Source organism: Vidua macroura, chromosome 1 (assembly GCF_024509145.1).
Source record: "Vidua macroura isolate BioBank_ID:100142 chromosome 1, ASM2450914v1, whole genome shotgun sequence".
NCBI classification, from domain to species: Eukaryota; Metazoa; Chordata; class Aves; order Passeriformes; family Viduidae; genus Vidua; species Vidua macroura.
The window spans coordinates 1,071,538-1,093,907 of NC_071571.1; the positions used below are offsets into that span (position 1 = coordinate 1,071,538).

Below are 22,370 nucleotides of genomic sequence, written 5' to 3' on the forward strand. Positions count from 1 at the left end.
TCTCCCATCATCGCTCTGTTTATTGATGCCACTCTCCAACGTGAGATCTGACAGCACCGGGAAGGTACCAGGAAGGAGCCTGGCGTGCTCTGGGGAGCTGGTGTCACCAGCCCAGCCCCAGCTGGTGTCACCAGCCCAGCCCTTCAGATGGTTCTCACCCAGCCCCAGCCCAACCTCAGGAGCTGCAGCCAGGACAAGCTGGGATCCCCAGGATGTTGGTACAAACAGGAGCTCAGACCAACAGCAGGGAGATGGATTGTGTCCCACCCACCCCGGCAGCAGGTGCCCAGGAGCAGGGAGGTCTTTCCTTGGAGCCAGCCTGGAGCTGCTCCTCCCCTGGGAAGAAGTCCCACCGCTCCTGCCACTGAGGAGCGCGCGGTCGATGCCACCGGCAGCGGCTCAAGGACAGCAGAGCAATTAAACACAACAAGGTCTTGCTCTCATTCCCTGCGGACCCCACAGCCTCGGGGGCAGCAGGGCCAGCCCCCCGGTGGGAGGATTGAGCGCTAGGAATGAGTGCTAGGAGGAGCCTTGCGGAGGGGTCCTACCAGAAAAAGGGTCTTTTACTGCAACTAGAATTTTATTCTATTGTATAATTCAGGAGTGCATCACAGCCCCGCGAGCCGGGCAGGCACCTATCAGCGCTTCCAATCTAGACACACGCAGAACTTCCTCATCAGCTGCATCTGTTAATTACTCACCTCCCCCTGGCTGGAGCTCCTCCTGTCACATCCAGCCCAGATGAGGCAGCACCTCCACAGAGCTCCTGGACAAAAAGTGACTGTGCCAGAATCAGCCTACAGAGCAGTTAACAAAACAAAACAAAACAAAACAAAACAAAACAAACAAACAAAAAACAAAACCAAAAATAAAATCTTGCTCATCCTAAGGTTGCTTATCAAAAAAAAAGTTCCTCCACATTTATTAAAAAAAACTGAACAGTAGATTTAAAAAGCAGTTACGAGTCCTACTCCGGCAAAACACCCTGTGTACAGGTTTCTTTTGTTGGTGGTTTGTTTGCTTGTTGGTGAGGATTCCCCCTAAATCAGCTGCTTCTGTTAATTTTATATATATATAATCTTTTAATTTTGCCGCGCGATGCTTGCTTTAATTCATTAATTTATTTCCAATCAGCCGAGTCTCCACCAGACCAGCGGCGCTACCACACAAAGCTTCCTTGATGTCCATGCCCTGAGCCGGGGTGGGGGGAGACGGATGGAGGGAGGGTGCGAGAGATCAGTGGAGGAGAAGGAGGACGAGGGGGAAGGGAGGGATGGAGGGAGGGATGGAAGGAGGGAGGGAGAGGAAGCCTCGGCAGCCCCTCACTCTCCCATGTGCGTCCTCAGGTGGTACTTGAGCGACTGCTTGTAGCGGAAGCACTTGGTGCACTCGGTGCAGGGGTAGGGCCGCTCGCCGGTGTGCGCCCGCTGGTGCTCCAGGAGGTGATGCTTCTGCGTGAAGTTCTTGCCGCACTCGGTGCAGTGGTAGGGCCGCTCGCCCGTGTGGATGCGCTGGTGCTCCAGGAGGTGGTGCTTGCGGATGAAGCCCTTCCCGCAGACGGCGCAGGCGTGCGGGCGCTCCCGCGTGTGGATGCGGTAATGGTTGGTGAGCTTGGACTTCTCGCTGAAGGTCTTCTCGCACTGGCTGCACTGGTAGGGCCGCTCGCCGGTGTGAGTCCGCTGGTGCCGCAGCAGGTGGGAGGGCCGGGTGAAGTTCTTGCCGCACTGGGGGCACAGGAAGGCCATCTCGTTCTTGCCCGCGTGGATCCTCTGGTGCATGAGCAGGCTGATCTGCAGGCGGAAGCTCCTCCGGCACTCGCCGCAGGTGAAGGGCCGCTCCCCGACGTGGGTGATCTGGTGTTTGCTGAGGCTCGACTTGTGGCTGAAGCTGCTCTCGCACTCGGAGCACTTGTAGGGCTTCCCCGGGGGCGGGGGCCGCGACGGGGGCTTGAGGCCGTGCTCGGGGCGCCGCGGGACCCCCACGCCGCGGCGCGTGTGGCTGCGCTGGTGCAGCAGGAACTGCTGCTTGTTGCGGAAGCTGAGGTCGCACTCGTGGCACTCGTAGGGCCCTTCCTTGAGGTGGTTGCGCTGGTGGATCATGAAGTTGATCTTGAGCATGAAGCTCTTCCCGCACTCGGGGCAGATGTAGGGTCTCTCCCGCGTCCGGTTCCGCTGCTGGCCGCTGGCCGGCTTCACGTCCCCGGAGTCCCTCTCGCAGGCCGACGGCTTCCTGACGCGGGCGGCCAGGCTGCGGGGCTGCGCCTTGGAGCTGCACTGCGCCTCGCAGCCCAGCCCGGCCTCATGGCTGGGGAACGCCGGCGGCTCGCTCCGGCCCGAGAACATGGCGCACGGCTCCAGCGCGTCGGGGTCATCCTCCTCCTCCTCCTCCTCCTCTTCCGTCTTGATCACGATCCCATCCTCTGAGGGGGAAAAATCGAACAGCGTTAGGGTCATCGCGTGGGACAGGGTGGCCTCTTATACCCCTGGGTGCTACAGAAACACCTGCATGGGTTCCTGCAGCTGTTTGTGCCTGCCTGCTCTGCCCGACCACCCGGACACCAGCTGGCTGCAGCTGGAGCCCAGAGCGCTGGGATGGGCCGTGTGCCCCCTGAACACGGAGTTCAGACAAACCACCCCGGCCAGGCTCCTCTGGAGGGTGCGCTCCGACCGCCTGCTAAAAGGTCTGGCAACTCTGCGCTGCTGCAGGATGTGCGGGGTAAAAGAACCATGGGTTCTCCAGGGCTCGGGCGGCCGAGTGATTTCAGAGCAGCTCCATCTGCTGCCGTTTCACTGGGCTGCAACAACACCCCTGGCACGGCACCGCCTGACAGGAACGGCGCCGGGCTGCCGGCTCTGCTCCGGGGACAGCACAGCCTGCCTGGGACTGTCCCCTTCCCTCAGCCCCACTGCCATGTGGCATGGCGAGAGACCCACCCCTCTCCTTGCCAGAGCACCCAGCAGTGGGACGGATCAAGAGTGGGATGGAATGGCCGTGCCATGGAATGCCAGTGGGATGGATGGCAGCAGGCCAGGCTCCGCTTCGTGTCACCAAGGCGAGCCGGGGACTTTGTTTGGTGAGAACAGCCATCCCAGGGACACACGGCAGGACACACGGCCAGCACGGCCCAAGGAAAGGCCCACAGGGCATCCCTCACGTCACCCCACACTGGCCTGTGAGCCAGGCCTAAATACTCTCTCAGGAAGAGCAGCTACAGTTTCCCAAGAGAAGGAAAACGATGGGAGTGGATGTCTCAAAGCCATGGCCCTCTTCCCTCCGAGGAAGGGAAAACCCAGGTCCTTCTCCCTGTCCCCTCTATGGACCTGGGGGCTCAGCCCCCATCCCGGCCAGCAGGGCCGCAGCTCCTGCCCAGCCCCACCAGCTGGGCCCTGCGCCCTGGCAGAGGCAGCGGCTCTCGGACAAGGATCAGCTTCAGCCTCACTGGTGGCTTGGCTGGTTTCCCTCACAAAGCCTTGAGCCGACCACAGGACCCACAAGACCGAGTTGAGGCCCTCAAGAGCCCAATTCCCTGTGTCTTGGTTTGTGTTACACCACCACAAAGGAGGAAGGAACCCACCATTCCCAACCTCTCGTCTCCCTGCTCTCCCATCCCCAGCCTTACAACACATCTGTAGGACTTGGCCTGTATCTGCCACTCCACCAGCAGAATTCTACACACCAAATGCTCAGTGCCATCATCTCATCTCTCCACAAATCACCTCATCCTTCCCTCCTGGCAGCTCGCAAATCACGGAGCTCCAGCCACATTCTTCCCTATCCTGTGGAGCTGCCCTGAGCAACTCCCACGCTTGGCAACCTGCAGGACCTCCCACATTCCTCCAGCAGTGTCCAGTGCGCAACCATCCACTCCTCCACACCTCACACCAACCTCCTGCCCTCTGCCACCGCAAGGTTTTGGGAGCAGGGCTCACTGGGGCTCTCACAAAACACTGCCTGAGACACATCTTCCCTTGGTCTCCGTGGGTAACCAGGGCTTTTCCCAGACTCAGAGCACTGGGCCGGTGCTCGCTCTGCTCCTGAGCAGGCAGCAGCCCTCAGAGACCATGCTCTGTGTCCACCATGGACGTGCTGCCTCCTCCTCCTCCAAGCTCAAGGCGTGACCAGAGCCGCTCTTGGAAGTCGCTGCAGCCAGAAACGTTCCTTCTGGTGCTGGTTCTGGGGGGGATTTAACTCCTCCTGTGCATCCCCACCTTCTCCTAACCCACCACAGCCCCCCAGGCCTCCTGTCCCTGACACACCCCGTGTGCAGATCCGTGTCCTGAGCAGCTCACCCGTGCAGCTCCCGTGGTGGACGATGACCCTCTGGATTTCGTTGAAGTCGGCTCCGTACTCGGACGAGTCCCCCAGGCTGGTCCCCGGGAGGTCCCTCGGCGGGGACACGGAGCCGTAGGGGCTCTCGCAGGCCGCTTCCTCGTCCGGGCTCTGGAAGCTGCCCTCGGACTGCCCCGACATCCCGTGCAGCTCGGGGTTCTCGGGGCTGTCTTCAGGGAGGAGCTCCTCCGTTTTGATCACAACCCTTATTCCAGCTGCAGCAACGAGAGATTCCCACCAGCCATCACTCCCAGGAGTCAGGACAAAGGACCTGCTCCCAGCAATCCCTGCCAACTCCAGCTGCTGATCCCGCTGAGGGTTTCATCTGCTCGGCCTCTTCTGCTCTCCCTTCAGCCCCTGCCCTTCACCCATCCCTGCCACGCTCCCAGCTCCAGCCCAGGACCCCTCACAGGCACGTGGAACTCACTCCACCCAGCCTGGGGCCGTGGTGCCACAGCTCAGCACCCCTCGGCCACCCCACATCCCCCAGCTGCAGTTCCCCATGGGCCCGTGACCTTCCCCTTCCCATTGGCCTCAAGTTAATTTCAAGATCCTTGTGATGGAAAGCACGAGCTTTGGTGTGACCCCACATCCACAGCCTGGAATCAGGGATGACGAGTGGAGATGACACCATCTCTTCCAGGCCACCTCCTTATCTCCTTATCAGCCCCCTTATCACAGAGCACGAGTCACTCTGGGACTCGGGGTCACTGGTGCCCCATTCCCAGCCCAGTCTTGGCCCTCACCATCCCATCTCCCTGCACACAGCCTGGGACCAGGCTTGCTTGCCCAGGAAGATGTTCCAAGGATAAACCCAGGCACCATCCACACAAAGAGAGGGTGGGGAGAATTTTCTGGGTGGATGGGCTCTCCCAATGGGACCTGATTCTCCTTCTTGCCGGGCACACCGGCTCCCTGAGGAGCTGGTCTGGTTGCAGATGCTTCCCTTGCTGGGAAGGGCTCCCAGTGCCCAACTCTCCAGGCTCTGCTTGCCCTGGTTTCTATGTTGAGCTGTACCTGGACATCAAACCTCCAATCAGCCCAATTTATCCCATTCCTAGCCAAGGCTTCTCCTGATAAACCACATCAGCCACAGCTCCCAGCAACATCTGCTTCAGCCTTGGGACGAGCAGCTCCTGGGGACACAAGCCAGGGCTGCCCTGGTGCCAAGGTGCCGCCTCACCTGCCGTGGCATCAGTAATGATCTCACTCTCCTCCAGGTCCTGCTCGTTCCTGCCCCGCGATTCCTCCCCTTGCTCGATCTGAGACAAAACACCAGGTTTGGAAATTGCATAGTCTGTTGAGAGACAGAGGGGTGGGAGACAGGGGTTACTGCACTGGGAATCTGATATTGGCTTCCACCTCTTCCCAGCGCACGGGGGACACGTGAGGACACTCGGGAACATCCACAGGTGCAAAATCCCCTGAAGGGGTGCATGGCTGGTACCCACTGCAGACCCAGAAGATGCAGGGGGGCCCTCCCAACAGCCATGGGTGAGGAAGGAGCTGGTGTTTGATGGCACAACTGTGGCTGGAAGAGGTTTGGGAGCTCTCCAGCCCACCTGCCCACAGGGCATCCCTCACCCAGCCAGAACACCACCACAGCATGAGCCAAAATAAACCCAGACTGAAAACATCCTCCTGTGTTTTTAAGCCTTTAAAATGGGACATTTGGGTCTCATCCAAGGGGATCTCCAAGGAGGAGCCAGAAGCAGCCTCCTGTCCCTCAGCAGGGCGAGGACACCCCGTATTTACCCAGGGAGATCAGAGACTCGTAGTTCCCCTTCATCACATTCTTGTACAGCTCCTTCTGCCACTCCTCCAGCTTCTCCCATTCCTTGTCATTGAAATAGACGGACACGTCATCAAAGGTCACCGGCACCTGCAATTCCAACAGCGGCTTCAAGCAGGAGCCTGGACACAGCCAGGCTTCAGCTCCCTCGAGGCCATCAGTGAGCTGCTTTTTCCACTTAAAACAATTCCAGGGCAGGTATTTCTTTGGAAATAAAGGACTCAACCAAACGGATGGTTCCTGGTGATGAATCCAGACTGGGATTTCCCCAAAGGACCCCGAGCTCCTCCTCTCAGTCCCTGCTCTCTGCAGGGTGATCAGGCTTGAGGGACCATAAGGGAGAGAAAACCCAGGAGATGGGCTGGACTCATCCCTATTGATGAGCTGACGTAACTCCCGGATTCAATTACCCCAGAACTCCAGGGAAAACTCTACCCAGGCCCAGAGGGCCCTCCATTATCCCTGGTTACCGTGTGCCCACCATCTGCAGCTTCCCAGCTTGTTAGCCAAGGAATAATTCCTAAGAATGAATTCAGGATGTGCAAACTGCCGTGCTGAAGTGGAGCTCTTCAGAGGAAACACAGCACTCCAGTTCTGTGCCCCAACTGCAGTAATGGGGTGTCGGGGTCTGAACCCACCTTTTCCTGATCCTCTCTGCTCTCTCCAGAGATACTCCCTCTCCCATGTCCTACGTGGTCTCATTTGCACACTCTTTTAGCAGGAAGGTTGTGAAATTCAAGTAGGAACTGAATATTGATGGTGGGCTCTTTCCAGAGCTATGCCCAGGGAGCTCATCTGCCTTCCTGAATCCCAAAGCTTCCCCCTTCCCTGCAGAAGCAGCTCCCACTTGCTCCTTCCCTGGCCTGGGAGACTCTGCAGCATCAGGGTGGTCAAAACGGAAGAACCACAAAATCTGCAGGGTTTCTAGAAATGGTGGCAAAAAAAAAAAAAAAAAAAAAAAAAAAAAAAGAACAAAAAAAGAGTCAACGGCCCCGGGGCTGTGCAGCGCAGTGGAGCAGAACTGAAACCTCTGGCCTGAGTACCAGGATGTCCTCCCAGGCCTCTGTCCCACCGTATTTTAGCCTCAGCAGGGGATGAGCTGGGAAGCTGCAATGGACACCTGCAACGGCGAGAGACTCACCTGTGCCGGGGCTGTCCCCGCTCACCCGCCCCGGGCCTGCCCCCCGGGAGCATTTCGGGTGCAGCGCCCGGCTCCCGCACCCCAGGACACCGTTACCTTGGGCACTTCCCCCTTCCTGCCCGGGGGCAGCCGCAGGATCCAGAAGTTCCTGTTCTTCAGCAGGTTCTCCATGTTCTCCAGGCGCCGCTGGAGCAGCCCGTACTCCTGGATGAGGGTGCCCAGCGCCGCGCACTTGCTCTCCAGCTGGTTCCCCAGCTCCGCCGCCGTCTTCTCACAGTCGATCAGCTTCTTCTCCGCCATCCCCGTCCGACCCTCCAGGTCCAGCAGGCGGGTGGAGTGGGAATCCACCTTGCGCTCCACCGCCTGCACGGCCGCCACCACGGTCAGGGACAGCTCTGCCGTCTGCGTCTCCCGCTCCGAGGTGCGCTCGGGGCCGGCCGCTGGCCGGAGGGGCGAGGGGCAGCGCGGCGGCCGCACCGGCTCCGGCGCCTGCGGACACAAGGGCGCGGGGTCAGGGCGGGGGATCCCCCCCCGCGGGGATAGGGACCCTCCCGGGGTGATAGAGACCCTGCGCCCCCCGGTGTGACAGGGGCCCGCCGCGGCGATGGGGACATCCCCGGGGCCATGCGGACCCCGCGGTTGGGGGGGGTGTGGGCCGCTGCAGGGCCCGGCGCTCGCCGGGGCGGCGGGGACGTCCCCGTGTCCCCGCTAAGCCGCTTACGGCGGCCCCGTGCCGGTCCCACGGGACGGGCAGGACCCGCCGCGGCGGGGGTGGGGGGAGGTGACAGCGCGGGGCCGGGAGGTGACAAGGGCGGGAGGGGGGGGGCGCGGGGTGACACGGGCCGGCCGAGCCTCGTTGCCATGGGCACGGCGAGGGGACACCCGGGGGGCTGCGGGCGCCCCGTCGCCATGGGGACCGGGCGGTGACACGGGAGGGGGGGGGCGGCGGCGGGTCGGTCCCGGAGGGGGCCGCAGGGCCCGGCGGCGGCGGCCGGGCAGGCCCGGCCCCGACGGCAGCGCGGGCGCCGCCGGCCGCGGAGGCCCGGGCGGGCTCGGCGCGGCGCCGCCGCCCCCCCGGGGCCGCCCGTCCCGTCCCCGCCCGTCGCCCCGGAGCGGGGGGGGGGGGGGTGCGGCCGCGGCCCCGCGCGGTGACAGCGCCCGCCGCCCGCCGCGCCCCCCCCCGCCCGCCGCGGCCCCGACGGCGCGGCCCGTGAGCCCCGACGTGCGGCCCGCGAGCGGCGGGCGGGCGGTGCGCGCCGGGCCCGGCCCCGCGCCGGGCAGGCGCCCTTTACCTGAGCGGGGGCCCCCTCGGCCATGGCCCTTTGTTCCGTGCCCGGGGCCCCGGGGGCCGCGGCCGGGAGGATCCAGCGCCCGCTCGCTGCTTCACCTCCGCCCGCCGCCGGGCATCGGGCTGGGCGCGGGGCGGCGCGGCGGGGGCGGGGGCGCGGCGCGGCGGGGGCGGGGCGGAGGCGGCGCGGGCCCGGCGGGCGGAGGCGGCGGGGCGGGGGCGGCGGCGGCTCCGACACCGAGCGCGGCTCCGGGTCCGGGTCCGGGTCCGGCGCTCCGGCCGCGCCGCTGCCCCGCCGCGCCGCCAGGGGGCGCTGCCGCCGCCGCCGGACCGCGCGCGGAGCGGGGCGGAGCGGGGCGGGCGCGCGCCGCGCAGCGCCCCCTGGCGGGCCGACGGCATCAGCGCCCCGCCCCGTCGGGGCCCCCCCCCCCCCCCCCCACCGGCACCGCCCGCACCGGGAACCGGGGGCACCGGGGGAACCGGGGGGAACCGGGGGCACCGAGCGACTGGGGCACGAATGACTGGGGCTGGGGTTGCCCGAGGAGCTGGGCTGGCAGCGGGGAGCCAAGGGGGGACCGCGGAGTAACTGGGAAGGCGCCGGGGTGCGGTGCAAGGTGACGGGAGGAGCTGGTTTGACTGGGGCGAGCGAGCGGGGCAGGTGCGGGGGGGCTCGGTGCGACATGGCGGGGCAGGGGAGGGACCGGGGGGGGGGGTCACTGCGGAGGCCCCGGGGCAGCTTTTCCGGCCCCGCCCGTCGGGTCCCCACCGCCCATCCCTGCGGGCTCGGAAATGGCGGCCGGAGGCGGCGGCGCCTGGAAATGGAGCGACCCCTCCCCACCCACGGCCTCCCCGCCGGACCCGACCGCAGCATCCCGTCCCATCCCGTCCCATCCCGTCCCATCCCATCCCGTCCCGTCCCGTCCCGTCCCATCCCATCCCGTCCCATCCCATCCCATCCCATCCCATCCCGTCCCGTCCCGTCCTGTCCCATCCCATCCCATCCCGTCCCATCCCATCCCGTCCCGTCCCATCCCATCCCATCCCATCCTGTCCCATTCCGTTCCGTCCCATCCCGTCCTGTCTCACGTCATCCATTCCTATTCTCTCCCACCCCATCCCAGTCCATCCTGTCCTGTCCTTCCCGGTCTTGTCCTGCCCCATTCTGTCTATCCCACCGCGCCCTGTCCCATCCATGCCCTCCTGTCCCACCCCACCTGCGCTGTCTCTTCATGCCCTGGCCCATCCCACTCCATACACACTGTCTGATCCCATCCCATCCTCATCCCATCCCATCCCATCCTCATCCCATTTCCATCCACAATCCCATCCTGTCTCCAACCTCCATCCCATCCTCATCCCATTTCCATCCACAATCCCATCCTGTCTCCAACCTCCATCCCATCCCATCCCATCCCATCCCATCCCATCCCATCCCAACCCCTCCCGTCCCATCCCATCCCATGCTGTGTGTCCACTCTTGTCCCATCCAGTCCCACCCTGTCCATCCCACATCTTGTCCCATCACATCCCACTCCATGCATGTCTCATCCAGTTCTGTCCCATCTCATTCCATTCATCCTGTCCCACTGTATCCTTCCGTATCCCATCTGCCCTGCCCCATCCCATCCCTGCCTGCTCTGGCACAGCCCTGGCACACCTTGGGGGGGGAAGCTGGTGACACTGAGCGCAGGGCAGGGCAGGAAACCCTTTTTGGTTTGTGGGAAAAGGGAGAGGACCAGTGGGATGGGTCACCAGGGCTTGGGGGAGGACAGGGGTGTGACAGCAGGTGGGGACCCCCAATTAAAGACCCCCTGTCCAGGCCCCTCTTGGGCTGTCCTGGGGGTCCACAACCCCTGTCCAGGGCTGATCCATTGGGAGGGGACACCAGGAGCAGCTCTGGAATGGAGGGGGTTCCCTGCCAGGGCTTTGTGCATCCCAGTGCAGAGGCCCTGTGGAGATGGGTGTGGATCACCAGGAGTGCTTATTCCCAGGGGTGGACTGAGCAGGATCGGGACACAGCCATGTCCAGGGAGCGCTGTGTGCCTGTCACCAGCCGTGTGTGCACACCCAGAGCACCCGTGTGTGACCACAGAGGGACACTCGTGTGTCCCCACGGTGTCTCCGTGTGCTCAGGGCGGTGCTCAGCCTTGCCCTTGGCAGCACCCACCCTCCTCAGCCTGGATCCCACAGGCTGCTCCTTCCCTGAGCTCTTTTCCCTCTCCCTCTTTCTCCCCACCATCTCCAGCATCTCCATGCCCATGTGGGGCAGCCCCATTCCACAGAGTGGCTCCAGAGTGTGGAGAATTCACTGGGGTCACTCAGAGCGTGGGGGGATTCACTGGGGACACTCAGAGTGTGGGGAATTCACTGGGGTCACTCAGAGCGTGGAGGGATTCACTGGGGTCAGAGCATGGGGAATTCACTGGGGTCACTCAGAGCATTGGAGAGTTCACTGGGGTCACTCAGAGCGTGGGGAATTCACTGGGGTCATTCAGAGCATTGGAGAGTTCACTGGGGTCACTCAGAGTGTGGGGGGATTCACTGGGGTCACTCAGAGTGTGGGGGATTCACTGGGGTCACTCACTGTATCCCCCCAGCATGGGTTGGGATGGCTGAGGGACCCTGGCACTCCCTGGTCTCTGTGGACCCCAAGTGCCACATCCCCATGGTGGCTCTGACCTAAGGGCTGCCCTCTCCCCTCCCACACCAGGTCCCAAGCTGGAACAACCCCTGGGCCTCGCTGGAGCTCGGGGGGTCTCTGGTGGGGAGAGGGAACTGTCTCCATGTCCTGGGCTCTGTCATGGAAGATCCTGGGGAATGCTGGGCTGAGAGGCAGCCTGGAAGGAAAGAACACCTGGTGTGTGGCACCAGCTGGGCACCCTACGAGGCCCCTTCCAACCCAGGCCGTTCTTCGATTCCACAATCCCAGCTCCAAGGTGGCCAAAGCCACCAGCTCTTCTCCCTGTGCCTCATCCTGGGCGTGGGATATCCCAGCTCCATCCCACCAGGGATCCAAGGATTCCTCAGCTGCCCACGGCCCCGTTTGTGGCACAGGCTGGCTCACGGAGCACAAACCCAAATCAAGTGAAAACCACCAGTCCCAGATGCAGCATCCCAGAGCAGCCTCGTCTGCCAGGCCTGGCTCTCCAGCTCAGCTGGGCTTGTGCTCTTCACCTGCCCCACAATTACCTGGAAAACTCCCGAGTACCAGCCAGGAGCAGGATGAGGGAGCTGCAGGTACCCGCCAAGGGCTGACACGGAATTCAGAATGGAAACACTGTATTGACAGACTTTACAAAAGTTATTACAAAACACGGTCACGAACCAGCAGCTGACGATACAGAGCGAAGAGACACCACGTACAGCCACCTCAGAACAACACCAACAGCTCCAGAAGTCATCCAATATTTACACAAACGGCTGGAAAACTCCGGGCAGTTATCGCATACATGGAAGTGTTTTAGAGCAACTGTGAAATATAGTGTCACACCTTTCCTTGTAGTATTATCATCATCATAATTAATAATAATAATAATTAATAATTAATAATAATAAGACTACTTCTAGGTTAACTAAAAACCAAACAGCTCTTTACAGGGGTTAGGAGAAGCTGCTTTCACTCGTCTGACTTACCTGAGTGAGACCAAACCCAGTTAAAAAATAATAATAATAATAAAATCGCCTTCATTGTCAGGAGTCCGCGTGTCGGCCCAGCGGCGCCGTTCCCTCGGGCCAGAGGGGAACCACAGCCCGGCTGGTGCCAGTGACACCCTTCAAAAGAACGGAGACACGTCCTCCTCGTGTGAGTGACCCCAGCACGCCTCCGAACGCTGCCCTTCCTGACTCCTCCTGCTCCAATGTCCTCAGCCCCCTTCTCCTGCACCTGCTTTATCTCACCCCGCTCCTTGCCACGCTCTCCTCTCCGCTTTTCCGCCTTCCACAAATCCCGCGTCGTGCCCTGACCACCTCTCTGCCTCGCCTCTCTCGCCTTCATCCCAGTCCTGGCCTGGCAGCCTTTCGGGACACGGCGACGCGGCGGGAGCGGGCGGCCGGCTGGGAACGGCACCTTCCTTCCCTCCCTCCCTCCTCGCGCTTCCAGCCTTGCAGTGAAACGAGTGGAAAAAAGAAAGCGAAAGCTTGTCACTCCTGAATATGCACAAAGATAGGTGGGGGAACACCTGCTAAATACGGACCCCAGAGAATCGCTCGGGATTATTCTCTACGGGCAGAATCCAACCCTGCGTAGGGAACAGCGAGCACGGGGCCTGCGCCGCGGTGGAAGCGCCACGGAACCCCGCGGGGTCCCAGAGCTGCCTGGGCTGGCCGAGCAGAGTCTTTTAAGAGGAATTCCTTGGATGCTTCACCAAAGCGGGCTTCGTAGCATGACCACATGGATTAGCTGCGATACAAGTCACCTGCCATCATGCTGCACGTCCACCTGCCAGACCGTCACGGTCACCGCGAGCCCTCCTGCCCCGGCCCCACCACGGCTACTGCTTAGTCTCTTTTTTCACGCAGAAGTGGTCGGTTTGGGTGCCCGCCGAGCCCAGGTTGTGCTGGGAATCCTCCCCGGGCCGCGGGTTGCGGGAGTGGATTTTCTGGTGGCAATTCAGGGACTCTTTGTAGCGGAAGTGCTTCCCGCAGACGGGGCACTGGTAGGGGGTCTCCCCGGTGTGCACCCGCCAGTGCTTGAGCAGGTGGTCCCGCCGGATGAAGCTCTTGCCGCACTCGGTGCACTGGTAGGGCCTCTCCCCGGTGTGGATGCGCTGGTGGCGGATGGCTTTGGAGAGGTCTCGGAAGTCCTTCCCGCAGTAGGTGCACGTCAGCGGCCCGTCGCCCTTCCCCGTGTGCAGCTTCTGGTGCAGGATCAGGCTCACTTCCAGGCTGAAGCTCTCCTTGCACTGGGAGCAGGTGTAGGGCCTCTCCACCATGTTGTTCACCTGGTGCCTGACGAAGCCGTACTTGAATCCCGAGCTCTTCTCTCCGTCGGGGCGCTTGGACGCTTTGGAGCGGGAGGGGCCCTGGCCCTTGGCTTTGGATTTCTGCCGGAAGCTCTCGCCGCGCTCCAGGGACGTGCAGGCCTCCTCGCTGGCGTGCGCCTTCTGGTGGGTGGCGAAGAGCTGCTTGTCCAGGAAGCTCTCGCCGCACTCGCAGCAGATGTAGGGCCCCTTGTCGGCCGCCGCCTCCTCGGGATCCTTCCTGGCCAAGTCTCTCCCGCGGCGCACGGAGCGCCTCAGCCCGTTGCCCGTCGCCGTTCGCTGCGGCGGGGCCGACCCGCTCTGGCTCTTGCTGCTCGATTGCACCTCCTCCTCCGGGTTGGAGAAAACCTCTTCCCACTTTCCTGTCAACGACCTGGAAAGCTCCAGGCTCTCGGAGCCTTCCTCATCGCACGGCTGTTCGTCTGGCGGAGCAGAGACACTCGTGTCACTTGGGGAGGCAAGGACTGGGGTGTTATTTACTCGGTTCCCGTGGGACACAGGTGGTCTCTGCTGTGCACACCCAGCTCAGAGCCTGGCACTGACGGGGCTGCGAGTCCGGCTGGGAGCACCTACTCTGTCCAGAGGGATTTGACTCGGAATCTTGGAATTGTTGAGGTTGAAAAAGGCCTCGGAAATCATTAAGTCCAACCATCCCCCAGCACTGCCAAGGCCACCCTGGACCATGTCCCCAAGCACCACATCCACATGGATGTTTGTTACATCCCTCCAGCAATGGAGATTCCACCACTGCTCTCGTGGTCCCGTTGTGTAACAGCCCCTTTTGGGAATGAATTTTCCCAATATCCAACCTGACCCTCCCTGGCCCAACCTGAGGCCGTTCCCTCTCCTCCTGTCCCTGTTCCCTGGAGCAGAGCCCGACACCCCTGGCTGTCCCCTCCTGGCAGGAGCTGTGCAGAGCCACAAGGTCCCCCCTGAGCCTCCTTTTCTCCAGGCTGAGCTCCTTTCCCAGCTCCCTCAGCTGATTCTGGTGTTCCAGACCCTCCCCCAGCTCCATTTCCTTCTCTGGACACACTCCGGCAACTTCCTGCCTTCAATTATATTGTAATAGAATATTATATATATAATCTAGCTATAGACAGATAGCCAGAGGAAAAAAGAGGGTTCCTGAAACAGGACAGGTCTTTAAGAACTTGTGCTTTAGGATAAAGCCCAAAAAACAGAGGAAAAGGGAATAAAACTTCTTTTCCTCATGGGCTTGGACAATGCCTGGGGGTGAAGGATCTCCCATGGTATAAACTGTGACTCAAAGCAACTTCCTGAAATTCTGGAGAAGCATCATCCAGAAAAACTGAGCTGCTCCTGGGAATTAGGCCGGGAAGCCAAAAGCACATCTAGGCAAGGGACGCTTCCCAAAGCAGCTCAGTGCACTCACATGTACCAGGGACCTCCATGCTCTCCTCTTCCTCAGAGCCTTCGTGGCTTTCGGCCAGAGTCTCTTCATATTTACCCCATGAGCTGTCATCGGGCCCAGGGAAGAAAAACTCTGTGCAAGAGAAAAGAGCAGGAGTTACACTCCAACCTTCCAGCTGCTTTAGAGGATTCCAGGAGAGAGAGAGAGACGCATCAGGTGGGGGACAAGTGGAAAAGCAAAGTCCCCCAGTACCTGAGGAGGGAGCTGACAAAACAGAACAGCTCCACATCTGCCTCCACCACCCCGCCAAGTCCCAGGAATCTCGTGGCTCACCAGTGCTGGGGTCCGTGGGGGTCTCTCCTCCCTCAGAGTCCTCCTGATCCTCAGCGTTGGGATCCTCTCCCTGCTCAATCCGTGTCAGCAGCTCAGGCTTGGAAATGGCAGCGTCTGCACATGAAAAGAGAATGAGGATGTTTCCCCTGCCCTGGCGGGAGAGCAACTCTGCAGCTTTTGCCCACCAACCTTCCTTCGCTGGCAAACGAACGAGAGAGGCTTAGGAAGCTGCTCTCAGCCCTCTGCCCCGCTCACCTTGCGTGGGCCCTGGATGCAGGAGCACACTCTGCTCAGGTGAGGAGCACCTCCCAGCCTGCAGCGTGAGGAGGACAGTAAGAAAAGGCATCCAGGCTTACCTGCAGGCTCTCCTGTCTTCTCCTCTCCGCTAAGGTCCGCGGATCCATTACAATGGGGACTTCAGCTCGGGAGGCAGCAGCAGAGCTGCCAGCACTGCCCTCCCCGTGCGGTTCCCTCCAGCCAGGACCGCTCCGTCCTACTCGTCCGAGTCACGGGCTGCTCGCGGATTTTGGTGGGGGAAAGGGGACAATCACCATCTCTCCTCGGGCGGAGAGCAGAAAACTTCACTTCCAGACACGTGGGAGGCCCTGGGGGTTAAATTCCACCTCTGCTCCGGTGGATCAGTTTGCCTTACACGGGAGCCAAAGCCCTAAACCTCGTTTCTCAAGGGAAACCTTGGGATGAAGCACAGATACATCTCTCTAAGCTCCAGGCTCAGATCCCCAGATCCCCTGCAGCAGGACAGCTGCGTTCCCGCACCTCAGGAGGACACGGGACTGGTTTGGAAACAGGAGAATGGGGCTGTGGTTACCCTCCACCTTTCTCCCTGGCACACAGGGACTGCGGGAAACCTCTGTTCAAAAAAATAAGCAGGAAAAAAAAAAGCAGCAGAAAAGGCCTGGATTGGGCAGAGCTGGATGGCAGGGAGGCAGATGAGCCTGGACTCGGCACAGGGAAGTGTCTGGCTACCAGGGACGGCGTCTGCGCTCCCACCCCCGGTCCAGCCAAGGCAAGGTCATTTCTGGAACATGCTGTGAAGGCAACGCGTTCCCCAGAGGGAATTCCCGCGGCCAGGACTGGCAGGAGCGAGCGGAGCGCGTTCCTTTGGCTGGGAATGCACTGCCCCGAGCTGCTGAGGGGAAAGCAGGAGGCAGAGCTCGCCCTCAGCCACTGCTTCTCCCCAGCTCTGCCCCAGCAGACCCCGCAGCACCTCGAGCAGGACTCGCTCCGTGGGGCTGGACAGAGCACCAGGCAAATGTCTCTTCTCCCTCATGGGAGAGGAAAGGGAAGTCTGCACAACTCCCCATGGAAAGGGCTGGAAGGAACCTCAGAGGCAGGGCACAGGGCTCCCTCCGCTGCCCTAAGCAGCCAGCGGGCTGATGCACCCAGCGCAGTGGATCTGTGGACCTTGGCGTGACAAAGGAACTTCCCTCTTTCCCCAGCTTCGCTTGGATTGAGGGTGCTCTCACTTCCCCTCCTCCTCCTCACAATCCCAGCGCTCACCGGGCCGCAGGGACCATCAGGGAGCCATGTCCTTCCACCCTCAGCGTGGCTGTGAGGGCTGAGCTCACTGCCAGGGCTGTGCAACACCACCCCCCCCCCTCCCTGATCCTGCAGGACACAGTGCTGCTTCCATCCACCAGTTCCCAGGAAAAACTCTGTGCCAGGAGGCTGAGGGCAAACCCTGGCCCGTCGTTACCCATGGAGATGACGGCCTCGTAGTTGCCTTTCATGATGTGCCTGTAGAGCTCCTTCTGCCACTCGTTGAGGCTCTTCCACTCCTCCTCAGAGAAGTTAAACGAGGCGTCGTTGAAGGCCACGGGGACCTGCAAGGAGCAGCACCACGGGGTTTGTTTCTCATTTAAGCAAACACCTGGGGATGTTTTCTCATTCCATTTTCTCGCTCAAACTCCTCAAGCGTCCTGCAGGACGGTCCCAGGCAGGAACATCTGCTCCTTCCCACGTGCCTCATGTTCCTCATCCCTCAAGGGACACGACAGGGATTTCCCCTGTCACCCGCCTGTCACCTCCCTCTGCTCAGCCTCCTCCTGTCACAGGCGATGCCCCGTGCACAGCGCCTGGTACAGACTTGTTTTCACCTCCTTTTTGACACAATTCTGCTGCTCATCACCTCTGAACAGCCCCTGGGGATGTTCCCAAGCCTTCCCAGTTACACAGGGCTGAGCCACAGCATTCCACGTGATCCAAACACAGGAATTTGTGACATCCCTCCCAGATCACACGTGCAGGAGTGGGGCATAATCAACACAGCAGGACCTGTGCTGGTGCTTCTGGGCACTGAAGGGAAGACAGAGCTGTGGGGGAGCCATGAACTGCTCTCAGTGCTGCAGCTGTCCCAAAATGGGACTGTGAGTGCAGGGATCAGGCTGCCACTGCAGGGACGAGGCTGCCAGTGCAGGATATGGGGCTGTACAGGGCATGGAGCTGTGAGCACAGGATATGGGGTTGTGAACGCAGGATATGGGGTTGTCAATACAGAATAACGGGCTGTCAGTGCAGGATATGGGGCTGTGAGCACAGAATAAGGGGCTGTCAGTGCAGAATAAGGGGCTGTGAGCACAGAAATGGGGCTGTCAGTGCAGGATATGGGGCTGTGAGCACAGAATAAGGGGCTGTCAGTGCAGGATATGGGGCTGTCAGTGCAGAATAAGGGGCTGTGAGCACAGAAATGGGGCTGTCAGTGCAGAATATGGGGCTGTGAGTGCAGGATATGGGGCTGTCAGTGCAGAATATGGGGCTGTGAGTGCAGGATATGGGGCTGTCAGTGCAGGATATGGGGCTGTCAGTGCAGAATAAGGGGCTGTCAGTGCAGGATATGGAGCTGTCAGTGCAGGACATGGGGCTGTGAGCAAAGAAATGGGGCTGTGAGTGCAGATTAAGGGGCTGTGAGCACAGAAATGGGGCTGTGAGCGCAGGGCACGGGGTTCTGAGCCCAGCATACGTGCAGAAGAGCCCCCTTTCCCTATAGCGGGGAGCAGCAAACCGTTACCTTGGGCACTTCCCCTTTTGCCCCCGGGGGCAGCCGCAGGATCCAGAAGTTCCTGTTCTTCAGCAGGTTCTCCATGTTCTCCAGGCGCTTCTGCAGCTGCCCGTACTCCTGGATCAGGGTGCCCAGCGCCGTCCACTTGCTCTCCAGCTGGTTCCCGAACTCCACCGCCGTCTTCTCGCAGCCGATCAGCTTCGTCTCCGCCATCCTCATCCTGCCCTCCAGGTTCATCAGCTGGGCGGCCTGGGTGTCCACCTTCCTGTCCACGGCCTGGATCTCGGTGACCAGCGTCAGGGAGATCTCGGCGGCCGGCAGCTCGGCCTCGCCGCCGGGGCCCTGCTCGGGGGCGGGCAGCGGCTGCTCCAGGCCCAGCTCCTGGGGCTCCATCATGCACTCCAGCTCCTGAGGGGGGAACGCGCGGCGGTGAGCGCGGTGAGCGCGCCCGCAGCCCGCGGCGGGGGGGGGGGGGGCGGGACGCGGGGCCGGGCCGGGGAGCGGCGGCCGGCGGAGGAGGCGGGGGGCGGCGGCGCTTACCTCAGCGGGGGCCCAGTCGGCCATGGCGCGGGGGGCGGCGCGGGCGGTGCGGGGGGCAGCGGCGCGGGCGGGCGGGCGGGCGGCGGGGCCGGGCGGCGGCGGCGGCTCAGCAGCGGCGGGGCGGAGCGGCCATGCCGAGGGCGCGGGGCGCGCTGGGAGCGGCGGCGGCGGCGGCGCCCGGCGCCACAGCGACCCCCGGCGGCGGGAGGACCGCGCGCCCATTGGGCGGCGGCGCGGCAAAACGCGCGCTCCCGCCGCCGGTAGCGGGGCCGCGCCAGGCGGGGGCGGCGGCGGCACCGGGCGGGACCGAGCGGGGCAGGAAGGGACGGGGACGGGTGCGGCAACGCCACCGCGGCCCGGCGGGGCTCGGAGGCCCCGCCACCGGCCCCACGGGCACCGCCGACGCCGCGTTGCGCCGCCCGGCCGCGCGTCGTCATCCCGGTGCGGCATCACTCAGTCCCCGCCATCCCTCGCGCTGCTGAGGCCTCGGCGGGAGCAGCACCGGGAGCAGCTGCCGCCGCGTTTCTCGACGAGCGGGACGGTGCCGGTGCCATGAAGGAGGACCGCCAGCATCCCGTCGACCTGGGTGAGGCGCCGGGGCCATCCCGGCACCGCTCCTCGCACTGCCGGTCGTGGCCGGGCCGTGAGCGAGACCGGCACTCACCGGGGTGATACCGGGAGCAGGAGGTGACGGGGTGGCTCTGGGGTCACACCGGCTGCCTGTACCCATCACCCCGGGCAGCCAACCTTGGCCCGTTGCGACCGATGTCATCTGTGGTGGCGTGTCCGTTGGCATGGCCGCAGGCATCACTGGCTGTCCCTCCTCTCGTCTCTGTGACAGGTTTCGCCATCACCAAACCCGACATCCTGGCCGAGGTGGAGCGAGGGGACGAGGGGGGTGGCGGCCCCAGCGGGGCGTTACGGGGAGCACCGGAGCCCCCGGCCACACGCGGGCCCCGCCGGCCCCTCCCAGGGTGAGCGGGACGCGGGGACGGGCGGGGTCGTGGCCGGGTGGCACCGGGAGCAGGAGTCGGGCACCGGGCCGGCTCCCGCCGCGCCGGGGCCGTGGTCCCGCGGCGCTCCCGGCGAGGCGGCCGCTCCCCAACGCGCTCCCGTCTCCGCAGGGGACTGGCAGGGGAAGGAGGTGAAGAGCGAGGACGGGCTGTCCCCACCGCCCCGCTCGCCCCCGGCCCGCCACGCCGGCCCCGCCGAATTCCTCGTCCCGCTGCGGGAACGGGGCTGCAGCTACTGCGGCCTCCTCGAGACGGAGCCGAATCCCGGTGCCGGTAACGGGGGGTTCATCGCCGCACCCCCCGCCTTCGAGAGCCGCCGCTGCCGGCCCGGGGAGCCGCCGCCGGATTGTGCCGAGTGCGGCCGAGGCATGGGGCAGAAGCCGGACCTGGTGCGGCACCGGCTGGGGCGCGGCACGGAGCTCGGCTACGCCTGCGGCCGCTGCGGCAGAGGCCTCGCCGAGCCGGCGGGGCTGGGGGCCACGGGCGGCCCCCACCGCCCGGGCCCCTGCGCCGGGCGCTCCCCGGGCACGGCGGAGGGAGCGGCGGCGGCGCCGCGGAAGGAGCGGAAGGAGCTGTCGCTGACCGAGAAGGTGCGCGTGCTGGAGATGCTGGAGGGCCCCAAGGTGTCGCAGAGCGAGCTGGCCAAGCGCTTCGGGGTGTCGCAGCCCCAGATCTGCCGCATCATCAAGAACAAGGAGCGCATCCTGAGCGAGTGGCACCGCAACGGCGACCCCGAGCGCAAACGCAAGCGGGAGGGGAAGGACGCGGCGCTGGAGGCCGCGCTGCTGCGCTGGGTGGAGGGCGACCTGCCCGTGGGCCGCCCGCTGCTGCAGCTCAGGGCCAGGCACCTGGCCCGGCCCGATGCCGAGCCCGGCGGCGGCTGGCTGGCTCGCCTGGGCCTCGCCGGCAAGAAGCCGCCGGCGGAGAAAGGGGACGCGGAGCAGCCCACGGCGGAGCACTGGGCCGGCGCGGTGCTGCCCGGGCTCCTCCGCAGCTACGGGCCTGCCGAGATCTTCGCCTGCGGGGAGACCGCGGTGCCGCTGCCGGCCGGCGACCGCGGCAAGGGCGAGAGCCCCGGCGAGCGGCTGACGCTGCTGCTCTGCGCCAACGCCAGCGGCTCGGAGAAGGTGCCGCTGCGGGCGGTGGGGGACAGCCCCCGGCCGCGCTGCCTGCGGGGCGTCAACCTGGAGCAGATGCCGTGGAGCTACCGCGCCGGCAGCCTGGCCGGCCTGACCGCCCCGCTCTTCGCCGAGTGGCTGCAGGAGTTCAACGAGGGGATGCGGCGGCAGGGCAAGAGCGTCCTGCTCCTCCTGGCCAAGCACGAGGCGCACCCCTACCTCCAGCTGTCCAACGTCAGGATGGTCTTCGTCCCGCCGGCCACCGCCCTGGCCCAGCCCCTGGACCGCGGCATCGCCGGCGACCTCAAGGGCCACTACCGGCGCCGGCTGCTGCGGTGGCTGCCGGCGGAGCGCGGCGCGGGGCAGCCCAGCCTGCTGGATGTGCTGCACATGCTGGCACAAGCCTGGGGCGATGTTCAACCGGGCCTCATCGCCGGCTGCTTCCGCGCCGCCGGCTTCACCCCCGACGCCGGCGCCGAGGCCGTGTCCCTGACCTCGGCGCCCGGCCTGCCCGGCCGGGAGCAGCTGGAGCGCGACGGGGACCCGGCGGAGGCGGACGGGGACGAGGGCATGGCGGAGGGCAAGGACGCGGGCGAGCCGGCAGCCGTGCCGCCCTGCCCCTCGGAACGGGAGGTCTGGAGGAGCCTGGCCACGCTGAGGAGGTACCTGGAGTGCCAGGCCACCTCGCCGGACCTCTTCCAGGCCTTCTACGAGCTGGAGGACGCGGTGCACATGGTGTCAGCCGGCGCAGGGCGAGCCTTCCTCGGGGACAGCCCTCCCCAGCAGTGAGCGGGCGTGCCCGTGAGAGGGGCCGGTGCTCCTTGGGGCCGTCGCCAGCCCGGCCTGGCCTCTGTTCCCTGCAGTGGTGCCGTGGGGTTTGCCGTGGGTCTGTATGGCCCCGTGGGATCACCACGCGTGGGGGCTGTGGAGTGTCACCCGTGGGGCAGTGGCAGTGCTGGGGACACACAGCTGCTGCCAGAACCTTCTCCCAGGGAGTGGCTGCTGCAGCCAGCAGGAAACAAAGTGGAGCTGCTGCCAGCGGGGATTTGCCCTGAGTGGGGCAGTTGTGACTGCCGTGGGGGGATGTGGGCGGTGCTGGGGTGTCCCCGTGCTGGGGACGGCAGCTCCTTCCCACGGGGGAGTCGGGTGCTGCTGTCGCCACGTGGCGCCCGGAGGATTGTTACAGGCATTAAAAAGCTGGAATTCAGCAAAGCCGAGCACGGGTGGTTTTATTCTGCTGTCACATCTGCCGTGAGTGGGGCAGAGCTCCCCGGGGCTTCCAGGAGCAGCGGGGCCACCCCAAACCCCCCTTTCCCCTCCTGGGGACACCGTGGCCCCCACAGCCACCCCGAGCTGTGCCATCCCCACCCGGGTACCAGGGCCATGGCAGCACCTGCGGGCAGTGAGGACCTGGCTGATCACCCTGTCCTGGCTGTGCCAGCCTTG

The 22,370-nt window shown here is 63.7% G+C and overlaps 4 protein-coding genes across 4 annotated transcripts; 2 read left to right on the top strand and 2 right to left on the bottom strand.

Annotated features, from left to right (window-relative positions):
• Window positions 1-561: 561 nt before the first annotated feature.
• Window positions 562-8,674, bottom strand: ZNF777 (zinc finger protein 777). The gene is made up of 6 exons (XM_053971290.1): window positions 8,555-8,674; window positions 7,359-7,751; window positions 6,085-6,211; window positions 5,513-5,626; window positions 4,290-4,544; window positions 562-2,419 (listed from the first exon to the last, which is right to left on the bottom strand). The coding sequence occupies exons 1-6, from the start codon at window positions 8,576-8,578 to the stop codon at window positions 1,323-1,325; spliced, it is 2,010 nt and encodes a 669-aa protein (XP_053827265.1). The 5' UTR covers window positions 8,579-8,674; the 3' UTR covers window positions 562-1,322.
• A 1,256-nt stretch (window positions 8,675-9,930) lies between these two features.
• LOC128812923 (uncharacterized) lies at window positions 9,931-11,233 on the top strand. Its single transcript, XM_053987609.1, has 3 exons — window positions 9,931-10,875; window positions 10,960-11,019; window positions 11,148-11,233. The coding sequence occupies exons 1-3, from the start codon at window positions 10,011-10,013 to the stop codon at window positions 11,231-11,233; spliced, it is 1,011 nt and encodes a 336-aa protein (XP_053843584.1). The 5' UTR covers window positions 9,931-10,010.
• A 579-nt stretch (window positions 11,234-11,812) lies between these two features.
• Window positions 11,813-18,836, bottom strand: LOC128803948 (zinc finger protein 777-like). Its single transcript, XM_053971315.1, has 6 exons — window positions 18,794-18,836; window positions 18,263-18,661; window positions 16,952-17,078; window positions 15,235-15,348; window positions 14,923-15,033; window positions 11,813-13,951 (listed from the first exon to the last, which is right to left on the bottom strand). The coding sequence occupies exons 1-6, from the start codon at window positions 18,815-18,817 to the stop codon at window positions 13,041-13,043; spliced, it is 1,686 nt and encodes a 561-aa protein (XP_053827290.1). The 5' UTR covers window positions 18,818-18,836; the 3' UTR covers window positions 11,813-13,040.
• A 711-nt stretch (window positions 18,837-19,547) lies between these two features.
• On the top strand, window positions 19,548-22,136 carry LOC128803940 (tigger transposable element-derived protein 3-like). The gene is given in 3 exon segments (XM_053971304.1): window positions 19,548-19,690; window positions 19,692-19,767; window positions 19,918-22,136. Coding segments are annotated over 3 exon segments (2,004 nt in total). The 5' UTR covers window positions 19,548-19,558; the 3' UTR covers window positions 21,714-22,136.
• The last annotated feature ends 234 nt before the right edge of the window (window positions 22,137-22,370 follow it).